Source organism: Calonectris borealis, chromosome W, assembly GCF_964195595.1.
Source record: "Calonectris borealis chromosome W, bCalBor7.hap1.2, whole genome shotgun sequence".
Lineage (NCBI taxonomy): Eukaryota > Metazoa > Chordata > Aves > Procellariiformes > Procellariidae > Calonectris > Calonectris borealis.
In genome coordinates, this window is record NC_134351.1 from 44,192,363 (window position 1) to 44,204,523 (window position 12,161).

Here is a 12,161-nt window from a genome sequence, read left to right on the forward strand (position 1 = left end):
TGTGGTAGCGATCGGCACCTGTTGTTCTTCAACCCTCAGCAACCCCACAACAGAAGGGTCCTCCGAGAGACCAGGCAAGGTGGACAGCTGTTTAATTTCCTCCGTCTCCAGGGCAGCTATACCAAAAGCCCACCGGTACCCTTTTGGGTCCTTGAAATACCCTCTCCTGAGGTAATCTATGCCAAGGATGCACGGAGCCTCTGGGCCAGTCACAATGGGGTGCTTCTGCCACTCATTCCCGGTCAGGCTCACTTCGGCCTCCGATACAGTTAACTCTTGGGATCCCCCTGTCATTCCAGAAATACAGATGGGTTCTGCCCCTTTATAGTTTGATGGCATCAGGGTACACTGTGCACCGGTGTCTACGAGACCCTTATACTCCTGTGGGTCTGATGTGCCAGGCCATTGAATCCACGCAGTCCAGTAAACCCGGTTGTCCCTTTCCTCCACCTGGCCGGAGGCAGGGCCCCTCTCATTCTGGTCATAGTATTCGTTTATCACTTCTTGCAAACGTGAGTCAAGAATTTCTTCATTACAATGCAAAGTAAGATCAGCCCTTCTACTCTGTCTGGGGAACTGTTCACTGGAAACTGGACCGTCGTGAGACAGGTTTTTTCTGGAAACTGGAGCAGCATTTTTCCTTAGAGAACCCCCTTGTGTGATTGTTTTTCCTTGCACCTCACGTACCCGTGCCTCTAGGGTCAAGGTAGGTTTTCCATCCCACTGCCTAATGTCCTCTCTGTGGTCACACAGGTAAAACCACAGGGTGCCCCGCGGTGTGTACCTTCTATATCCTCCCTCTTGAGCAGAAAAACGCTGACTCCTAATGGCTGAGATACTGGTCCGTACAGGTGGAGAATAGGACATAGCCTCTTTGAGTTGCTGGACCTCCCGGGAGAGATTCTCCACAGCCGAGACAAGGGAGGAGGAGACAGTTTCTTCGAAATCCCTGAGTCTGCTAACCACATCATCCACCATTGGTGCTTCTTCCTCTTTCCAGGACAGTACTGCCAACGCATTGGCATACGACGCTGGTGCACTCCGTACCAACTTCCGCCACATGGGTCGCGTGCACTGGACTTCATCTGGATCTTTGGGCGTTTGGTCATTGTCCAGGTCACTATAAACCACCTCAAGCATGGCTAATTCTCTCAGGTACTGGATACCTCTCTCCATAGTGGTCCATTTGCCTGGGCGATATATAACATCTTCCTTGAAGGGATACCTTTCCTTCACGCCTGGCAGCAGTCGCCTCCAGAGGCTGAGGGCCTGTGTCCCTTTTCCAATTGCTTTGTCAATGCCCCCTTCCCTAGCAAGGGATCCCAGCTGCTTGGTTTCCCTACCCTCTAATTCCAGGCTACTGGCCCCATTATCCCAGCATCGGAGCAGCCAGGTGACAATGTGCTCGCCTGGACGACGACTGAAGTCTTTTTGGATATCGCGCAGCTCATTCAGGGATAAGGATCGGGTGGTTACCATCTCATTTATGGATTTTGCCTCTTCCTCCTCCTGTTGTCATGATGGCCCTGGCTCATCTTCATCCCTTATTAAACGAGCTGATTTTCTTGTGTATTTCTTCTTTTGTATAGGGGCGACTGATACCAGCACAGGTTGGTTGTCTGGTTCAGCTGCAGCGCCTGTCGCAGGGGTTGTAGTAGCCGCAGTGCCTGTCATGGGGGTTTCAGGAGCCACAGTGTCTGTTGCCGGGGCTGATCTCTGGACGGTATTCCTAAATAGTCGTTTAACCCTAAACAAGACCTGAACCACATTCAGGAGACATAGCAATAGGAACATGCTTGTTTGAACATCCCAAGGATATGCAAAATTCTCAGGAAGTGTTGTGGACGGCTTCATGAAGAGGATAGAAGAAAAAGGATTTTCTGGAGATATGAAAGGGAAGATGAACAAGTGGGAGAAAGTGTCCCCCCCTTTCTCCCCCATAAATTCGTTCTCCGAGGAGAAAAAAGTGTAATTATTAATAGTTTCTAAGAGGTGGTTCCCAAGGTACAGAGATGACTGCCATGCTGAGTACAGATACCAGATTAGACTCATGACCAATGATTTTATCATATCATAAAACAGTGTTACACAGTGCAGCAAAATGATAACCTTGACCCAGATCCGAACAGTGATAAACAGCACAACAGGGAACATATACTGCAAGTAAGGTATTACATAACCCAACACTGAGAGCCAGCCCCACAACTTTGTGAGCCAATAAATCAACATTGTGACCAGCGACTATTAAACCAATATAATGACTGCTTATAACCAATTTTGCCTTAACACGCTTTGGTCAGATCTGTCATTATCTCAGCCCTTCGTGCCCCACATTGGGCGCCAAGAAGGACTGTTGTGGTTTAACCTGGCAGGCAGGCAATCACCACGCAGCCGCTCGCTCACTCCCCCCACACACAGTGGGATGGGGGAGAGAATCGGAAAAAAAAAAGTAAAATTCATGGACTGAGATAAAGACAGTTTAATAGAACAGAAAAGGAAGGGAAAAATAATAATAACAACAATAATAATAATAATGATAGAATATACCAAGTGAGTGATGCACCATGCAATTGCTCACCACCTGCCGACCGATACCCAAAAAAAACGATCGTTACTTCCTGGATTACGCCTACCATTCATATACTGATCATGACGTCACATGGTATGGAATACCCCGTTGGCCAGCTGGGCCAGCTGTCCAAGCTATGCTCCCTCCCAGCTTCTTGTGCACCTGGTAGAGCGTGGGAAGCTGAAAAGTCCTTGACTAGGAGGGTACTTAGCAACAACTAAAAACATCAGTGTGTTATCAACATTCTTCTCATACTAAATCCAAAACACTGCACTAGGAGGAAATTTAAGTCTATCCCAGCTGAAACTAGGACAATAGTTCATTGCATTAACAGCTAGCCTTTCTGTTGTGGTTTAACCCCAGCCAGCAAATAAACCCCACACAGCCGCTCGCTCACCCCCCAACTCCAGTAGGATGGGGGAGAGAATCGGGAGGGCACAAGTAGGAAAACTCCCGGGTTGGGATAAAAACAGTTTAATAATTGAAATAAAACTAAGTAGAACAGTAATAATAACAATGAGAACAACAACAATAGCAGAATATACAAAGCAGGGATGCACAATGCAACTGCTCACCGACCACCGACCGCGTGTCACGAATAGGGGGCGAGCCCCCCCACACCCCTGGTTTTTATACTGAGCATGATGTCACATGGTATAGAATACCCCATTGGCCAGCTGGGTCAACCACCCCGGCTGTGCTCCCCCGCCCCGCCCCAGCTTGCCCTGCATGTGGCAGGGCATGGGAGGCCAAAAAGAGAAACCAAAAGTCTCCCCAGTGCAAGCACCACCCAGCAACAACCAAAGCATCAATGGGCCATCAACACTCCTCTCATACCAAACTCAAAACACAGCACACCCCCCAAGCTACTGGGAAGAAACTTAACTCTGTCCCTGCCAGAACCAGGACACTTTCTAATCTGGACTGATGAGTGTAGACAGAGAAATGCTCTACTGTTTCTGGTACCAAAACTAGTTTCCAAGATAGCTCGTTCACAGATACCCTGGTATGACTGCACGAAGCCACTTGGTACTATGCAGACATTCCCTTCATTTTACCTGTGGAGGGGAAGAAGCCCAAAACTTGTACTTATTTCTGGAGTTCTTCAGTCTCCAGCTGGTTTTTTCAACAAAATGAGATTCTTCTATATGTCAGTCTTCATGTGCAAATTATTGTTCTTATCTGTCTTCTCATATAGGACACCAAGGCCCCTCCCTGGCTGCTCTTTTATTGGAGGTCAGCACAATAATAGCAGCTTTACTATATCATTCCAAGTGAGGGAAATCAATAAACTTTCGTAGTGTACAGATGTTGTCCTACGTTGCTAAGGTCAGCAGGTAATATCTAGGCTTGTAAGCACAGAAACTAGACAGTCTTTATAATTTCCTGGCAACTTGTGTGGCAAAAGCTGAATATATCGTAATTCCTAAGAACTCAAGAAAAGATTACTTATTACACTAGATCTCATGAAGTCATCTCTTAAAAGCAAAAAAGAAGAAAACCCACTGCTGGGAAAGGTTAACTTGCACAGGACTGGTCTATGTGGGAAGGCTGCATCACATCAGAACAAGTTAAAGTTATCAAGATCGCATTATGTTGCTTTGCTGCAGGCTAAGAAGCATGCACACCAAGAATTTACTCCAGTTCACCTGATGGGTAGTAACTTGTCAAGTCACAGTAACTCATTTATTAATTTCAACCGTAGCACATTACCATGCATAATTGAGCACACAGCATAATTTATTTCTTATCTCACACTATGGCAGCTAGTTGCAGTTAACCTCATGGCATATTTTCTACAGCCACACTCAATAAGTTAAAAGATATTCTAGCACAATTAAATTTCCCAATACAGACCATCACATATGGCTATTTCTATAAAATCAATCTCTACCTCTTCGGCTTCAGGGGAGTCTGGGAAGATCAGGAGGACAATAAGCTATATCACACTTTTTCTCATATAAAGTGTCACAGAGTCTAGATCCAACAGGATTAAAGCGAAAATCTTCCTTTTGCTAAGGACTCTCAGTTATATCAGGACCACCACAGGCACAGAGCGTGTTTTCTTGGAGTCTGAATTTTTGTCTCTGTACAAATCCAAATTCTCATAGTAAAACTCTTTAAAAAAATTAGCTCTCCTGGCATTCTAGAATAGCTGCTTCAAAATTTACATAAGATTTAACATATTTTTAATCTACACAGCCACAGTGCATCACGGCAAGACAAATTTGCCAGCAATATCAGCTAATGTAACCCCAAAGTCTCTTTCCTCATCTCTTTAGCCTATTTCCCCATCTGTCGTGGTTTAACCCCAGCCGGCCACTGAGCACCACGCAGCCGCTTGCTCACCCCCCCGCCGGGTGGGATGGGGGAGAGAATCAGCAGGGTAAAAGTGAGAAAAATTCACGGGTTGAGATAAGGACAGTTTAATAGGGAAAGCAAAAGCCGCACATGCAAGCAAAGCAAAACAAGGAATTCATTCACTGCTTCCCATCGGCAGGCAGGTGTTCAGCCATCTCCAGGAAAGCAGGGCTCCATCACGCGTAACGGTTACTTGGGAAGACAAACGCCATCACTCCGAACGCCCCCCCTCCTTCTTCTTCACCCAGCCTTATATGCTGAGCATGACGTCATATGGTATGGAATAGCCTATTGGCCAGCTGGGCCAGCCGTCCCAGCCATGCTCCCTCCCAGCCCCCTGCACATCTGGCAGGGCATGGGAAGATGAAAAGTCCTTGACTAGCGTAAACATTACCTAGCAACAACCAAAACATCAGCGTGTCATCAACATTATTCTCACACTACATCCAAAACACAGCACTATACCAGTTAATAGGAAGAAAATCAACTCCATCCCAGCCAAAACCAGGACACCATCCAAATAAGCTTCCAAGAATATAAGCTACTGGTAAAAATACGCAACTGAGTATTTTCTCGCTTTATCTTTTTGATAGGCTTGCTCTCCTAGAATATTCAAAATCATCTCAACTGCATCTCGTAACTGGCAAGATCTGATCCAACTTTGCTAGAATATGACACACCAAGAGTTTTTTTTCAGTCGAATAATCTTAGCAGGAGATATTTTCATTTAATTTCAACTTTGTTGTGAGAACTGGTATATGTGGTACTTGCACCACTTCTAAACCCATGAACTTCCATTAAATTGATAATTCCATCAATCTCTTCACTTCCAATATAAAAAAAAAAGTTAAGAAAAAACAGGCTAACAGGAAATGGTGTGCTGCACTCACCTGAGCACAACCATGATTACTACAGACCCTTCTGCCCCTGCTTTGAATTTCAGTTGCTTATAAAGATTAAAGTTGTGCTCTATTGTGATGTGTAAAAACTGTTTCTGGTCTCCAGTTGATACATCTCTGGATTAATGTGAATCTTCTTTATCCGGCACTGAAAAGGGAGTGTTCTGTATGTACACTTAGGCTATTGTGTGTGAAGTGGTCTCTCATTGCCTCTAAGAATTTGTAAAAATATGGAGGAGGAGGTTGCACAGTACTAGCTGTTTCAGATTCTGAAAAAGTACATGAAACCAATTAGATGGGCACACTTTCAGTTTTCATTTTCTGATTCACGTATATCGTCCAGTGGGTAAAAAAAGAAAATGAAAAGCATCTCTACTAAGAAGCAAAGAAATAGTGACTAGGTTTAAAATTCAGAGGTTGTCCCAGTGCTTTCGCAGGGTTCATCAGCAGTAGAGGATTCTTGAAGGAGAAAAAAAAAAAAAAGATAAGAAATATATGGCATGAATTCTCTACTGCTGGTTTCTTCAACAAAATTCAAACTTATTTATTGGAAAACCAGGTTTCTTTCCACAAGTCAGAAACTGTTTGTTCAATGCTAGGGAAGACATCTATTTTAATATTTATAAGATGTGGTCTATTCAGGAAATATCAAGGGAGAACTCAACAACAATCTATTACAGAAGTTAAGCTATCCTTGTCCATAAATGACAGTGCTATATTTTTAATAAGAAATGCAAAAATGATGTAAAGCTGCTCCACATTCCAGCATGCATACAGTAGTTAGTAAACTTAAGTTGGAAAGAAGTAAATTAACTAGAATTACCATTTTAAAGTTGCAGATGTCAAAGAAAAAGCATATGACTATGGATTGAAAATTAAAACTGTGTTTTGATATGTTTCTGACACAGCTTTTCATTTCCTTTCTAGCATAAGCCTGTTTCTTATAACAATGATGGGGTTCCTATGGCAATTACTTATTATCTGACATAACCTCCTTTACATCAATATATTTTAAGTGAAGAGCGCATCATATTTGATCTAGTTCCAACAAGAGGTGTACAAATATGCGCTATGGAAAGTAGTTAGGGAATTAATGTGAAACCAAGCAATTTGCTTGACAAAAGCAAGATCTACATAGGAAGGAAAGCAGAGGTCAAAAATCAGTGCTACTGAGGAACAGTTCTTAAGATACATGAAATCCCCCAACCTGGTTTGAAGTCAGCAAGAAAAAGAATTGACTTGACTTTCCAGAAGCCTTTGCAGACAAAAATAAAATAGAGTTGATTATAACATAAAATGGTCAAGTTTTATCAGTGTACAGGATGTGGAACTCAACTACTTCACAAGAGAAACAGAACGCACCCAACGAAAGGGAAAGCTTATTTAAATTGTAAAAGAAACATTTTTAAAAAATCAGATACCAGGTGTCCAACAATACATATCATTCATAAAACAGTACTTTCGTTAATGATGCAACCCTAAAGGTACAAAACAAGGTTAAAGATACAAAACAATTTTTGAAGAGTCATAGTTGGATCTACAAGGACCAAGCCCTTTACTGCAGAAGATGTAACGTAACTGTCAAAATGCCAACTACTTGCTATTTCCGAAGCAGGCTTCCTCCGCAGATCTCTCTCCCCAGTCTCTCAGGTGTGATTATCACAACAGATAGCTTAGTTCCAGGTTGTAACACGACCCAGTACTTCCTCTCCAGTATAGAGGTGTGTGTGATGTGCAAAAGTACAGATTCATACTTCTCTCACTGCCTAGCTCCTAATTATTGAAGCGGGATCTCGTGCACTGCCATGGTGTACGTCACAAGTCAGATGGTGCATGGCATGGCAGGGGGGGCTGATATGAGATCACACCAAAAGGATTGCTCTAACAGGCAAAAATTAACAATGTAGACTATTATGTATCCCAAGGGATTCTTCTATTCTAATTATAGCCATCTAAAATGCTAAATAACTCACCTATTATCATGCACTAACATCTCACTATTGCCAAAGAAAAAGACAGGCAAATGCGTGATTCATCCCATCTTAAGATAGCAGTCTAGCCTAGGATGGATGAATCATGTCAGAGTGGTTTCTCTTTCTTTTTGTTATCAAGGCAGCCTCACTTAAGACTTGATACCTAACTACCATATGGTTAAAATAAGGCAGTATGTCTCCGCCCCTACTGCCCTACAGATCAAAAGGGGGCAGTTAAACACTACTTCCCTGCCAGAAAATATCTCTAAGCAAAGCACACATTGCCTAAAGTTTTCTTCTGTTTCAGTGAAGTAAAGCAGTTTTGTATCCCGTATTAATTCAAAGTCTATCAACAGTAACAAAACCTACATTGCCTTCTCCTAAGAGAAGTAAGCTAAATTTGAGAAGATACGGCATGTAATAGAAATCTATCAGTATAGCAAAGTGGATACTTACAGAAACAGTTGAGCTGGGTGTATTTGTACCATAGCCAGAAGAAGGGAGAGAAGCCAAAGACCAGCGGCGACCATCAGTCCTGTTGTGAAACTGAGGTTAGGATACTGCAGTGTTCATTTGATTAACACAGAAACATCTGTGAAAGTATTACTGTGTAAAACTGGATTCCAAAAGCGTGATACAAACAGGGTTTTTAATAGAGAGTAAACTTTCACAGGGGACCACAATAAACAAGCATTCAGCAAGGATGACTTAGGCTTACAGATTTTTTTAGAGTGTTTTTCTAGTTAAAATCTATGAGATGAAACAACCAGAAAGTGAACAAACAGCTCCACAGAATTGGTCACTCATAATATGCATAGAAATGGAACACAGGGAGTCTTCACAACTCTCAGGTCCATCAGATGAAAATTAATGAGAAGCAAATTAAAAATTTGTGAACAAATGCAAACCACGATGCTCTGAACCACGGAATAACCACCATAGTCTGCTTGAAATACAAGGGTAATGCTTTCATAAGCGACATCAGTACAGGATACCAGCAAACTAGCAGGCTAAAGTCAAATAACTGGAAAGAATGATTAGGTAAAAACTTAAACTTGCTAAGTGTTAGATATGTAGATCAGGAAAAACAATTTTTCAGCAAAAATCATGCTCACTCAGAATTTAAAAAAAAAAAAAAATCGTAACCAAACCCAATTTCTTTTCTTCACCGCTTCAGGTGAGCTACACACAGACAACATGGAACTGGAACATTCAAAGTGACAAACCAAAAAACAACTATGGGAGCAGTGTTTGGATTTTTGAGAAGGTAACATTTCCCTGTCATTGCGGTGCCCATGACTGGAGTACAATTGTATCAAATATGTAAAAAAAAAAAGCAAAATAATACATAAATAAATAACAAAACAGGACTAGTTTTTATTAACACACAATATGATAGTGGGAGATAGGAGATAGGAGAATTGAAGCTCTGTTTTACAGCCAGTACAAAGATCATCTCTCAAGACTGATCTGCACAAAAAATATAATTCCATAAAGGAGAACTAAAGTCATGCCAAATCAGGAACCTTAAACCTCTTGATGCAACTTCCCTACCCTTCAAGCTAACTGTCTAAAAAAACCCCCTTGGCTTCTCTCCATTCTAATGCCTTATTTCCTACTGCCATTTATCCATCCACAAGTCTCTGGGACTTTGAATACATAGAGTGTGAGAAAAGAGGTCAAGAACCATACCTGAAATGTTGCCAATTGTAAACTACAGTACATAATTAGTGTTAAAATATAAAGAGAACATGTGGTAGAGGGACTGCTGACTGTATCAAAGACTGAATTCTGGAAAAAACTTCCTCCGCCATAATTTTGTTTTTAATTCATTAATTCTCCTCCCCTTCCCCCAGGTATGCATGAGCTACCTCCAGATGAATGAATGATTCCAAAAAGAGTTTTCTCTTCATTTCGGCTCAGCTGCACAAGCTAAATATGTTCACAGTTGAAAGAACAAGAACTTGGAAGGTATTTAAACATGGGTGAGACCCATATATTCTGCATCTGTGAGACAGAAAATACTTCCTTACTGAATAACTTATATTGAACAGGGTTCCTGCATCAGATAGCAATTCTCACACAGAAGGGCCATCGAAGACAGGGATGGGATATCACGGAAAATGTCTGGGAAGCAAAGGCAGAAGAATAGGAGGCATCCATAAGGGAAGAAGGGGAAAAAGGGTAGCAAGCCCCTACAGCATTTTTCCCTGGACTCTCATACACCGCTTGTCCCTGCACTACAGTGCAGTCCTACCCACTTCCCAGCAGCTCTGGAAAGCAGGATCTGTTACCTACCCATGGGCTCGTAGACACTGGACTCGTACGTACCAGCAGAAGAGGCCTAAGCAGACGCTACCAGAAGCGCAGGCTATTCCCCAGCATCGATCGCCCCACCAGATGTGGGCTGAGGAAAGTGACACTCCTGCTCGTTGCTGAGGGGCCATTGGGAAGGCTGCCTCCAGCCCAGCGCACCGGCTGGTAGTACAGCAGAGGGCTGTCTTCCCGCTGCAGCTCCCCTTCCTACCGCAGCTGTGTGGCGTGGCCTGCAGCTGATGAGAAACTGCTATCCTGGGAAGCCCTCCTTTCCCACAGGAGTCCTCCAAACCACTTCCTTTGCTTTTCCCTCCCTTACACTTCCCCAGTTTTTTGGTATCCCCACTCACTGAGGGGGAGTGGATGGAAAAGGACTATCCATACACCTATAATGCCTCACCTCTGCTCCTTCAACCTGCTGCATCACACACACACACTGTCCTTCCCTTCCTTTGTACCTTCATTAAATTTACAAAAGATAACAGAAAAGGCATAAAGTCAGAAGTCTGAAAACTGCTGTCATTAACACACAGGCCATTTTGCTACCAAAATGCATCCTATCATAGGTTATATGAAGACAACCATAACACACATACCAAATTGATAAGAAAAATTTACATTAACAGTTTTAAACTTTTTTATCAAACTTTTTTGCTATAAACATAGAACAAAATCAGTTTCCATAGAAAACTGCTCTGAAGAAGTTTCTTGAATCCCACTGAAGTGGTGAAATTTTTTGAAATGACAGAAACTTCTTGTGTTAGCACTCCTTTAAAAGAAAGATTTTATTTAAAACTTTTCATTTTGAAATTAACATCATTACAGGGCTCTAAAAATGGTCAAAATCTAAATGAATCACTGATAGACAAATTCATTTTTTCCTCCTGAATTTTAAGGTTTGCAAAAACATAATGATTTCAACTTTCTGTTGATTACTGGTGGGAAAAGAAAACTACTTCTTGCCCGCTATATTTCTAAATAATGCTCGATCTTTCACATCTGCTTTTTCCATTATAAGCTATTTCAGGATTTAATGAATTTTTCTAAAAATATGTTCACAAACAAATGTAATCTACAGAGAGATATCTTTCCTTTTTTAAAAGATATTATCAAGAGGAAGTAGATTCAAAAGAAATACTCAACTTTAAGGTGTTGATTAAAAAAGTGACATCATATGCTATTAGAAAGATTGACAAGATCTACTATCGCAGATGAATTTGATTCAGATAAGAATAAAAGGAATACACAAGTAAAGTTTTCTCCCCTTTGCAGCTTTTAGAAAGAGTTAAACCATTTCCTTGCATTTACTTTTGAGAGCTTGTGTGTGCAACTTTAATGAACTCCCCAAAATAAAGGAAGTAAAGCTATAGCGGCAAGTGCTGTCACACTGCAAATGCAAGCTACATGCCTCGCACTGTTTAATGACAAAGCAAGCCACAGAATTCCAATTTCATTTTTTGTGTATATACTCTTGGGTCAACGTATAAACTCTGCCTACCCTCCCAGGCTTAGAGTTAATGAACATATTATTTGAGGTAGGCTGACAAGGTGTTAAATGATATGGAACCACACTGGCACAAATAGGCAGTCTCCCATGATATGCTATCAACTTCAGTTACGGTTCATTTAATAATTTACTTCACTTCAAATTCACTTTAGATCTTAAAAAATCTACTAGCATTAATTAATCCTCACAACACTCCTATGACAAAGCTGACTGTCTCAGTGGTACAGATAGTGAAACAGGTCAAGGTCAGGTATTGAAGGTATGCTTACTGTATTGCTGCTGCCAGTAAAATCAAGCCCTGAACTCAGGACCTCTATAATAGGGCTCTTATAAGCTATGCACTTCTTTTACATGGTTAAGAGAAAAAAAAAAGAAAAGAAAAAACTAGATGTAGCTTAAAATTTCCCACATTTCAATGGATGAGGAGACAATGTCTGAATTGGATCCATTACAATTAAGTCATTAACAAAAAAAAATTATTTTTTAACTTAAAAAGGTATAATTGCATTGTATCAATCATCCAGTACAATTTTGTT

At 41.6% G+C, this 12,161-nt stretch overlaps 1 protein-coding gene and 1 long non-coding RNA gene across 2 annotated transcripts in view; both read right to left on the minus strand.

Moving 5' to 3' along the window:
- The window catches only part of LOC142074891 (uncharacterized), a 350,231-nt gene that overhangs the window by 142,649 nt on the left and 195,421 nt on the right, over positions 1-12,161 (minus strand). The gene's annotated exons all lie outside the window — the stretch shown is intronic.
- The window catches only part of LOC142074986 (microtubule-associated serine/threonine-protein kinase 4-like), a 180,862-nt gene that overhangs the window by 97,404 nt on the left and 71,297 nt on the right, over positions 1-12,161 (minus strand). The window contains exon 4 of the mRNA XM_075135984.1: positions 8,259-8,337. Coding sequence (XP_074992085.1) covers positions 8,259-8,337 — 79 coding nt within the window. The remainder of the gene's footprint in view (positions 1-8,258; positions 8,338-12,161) is intronic.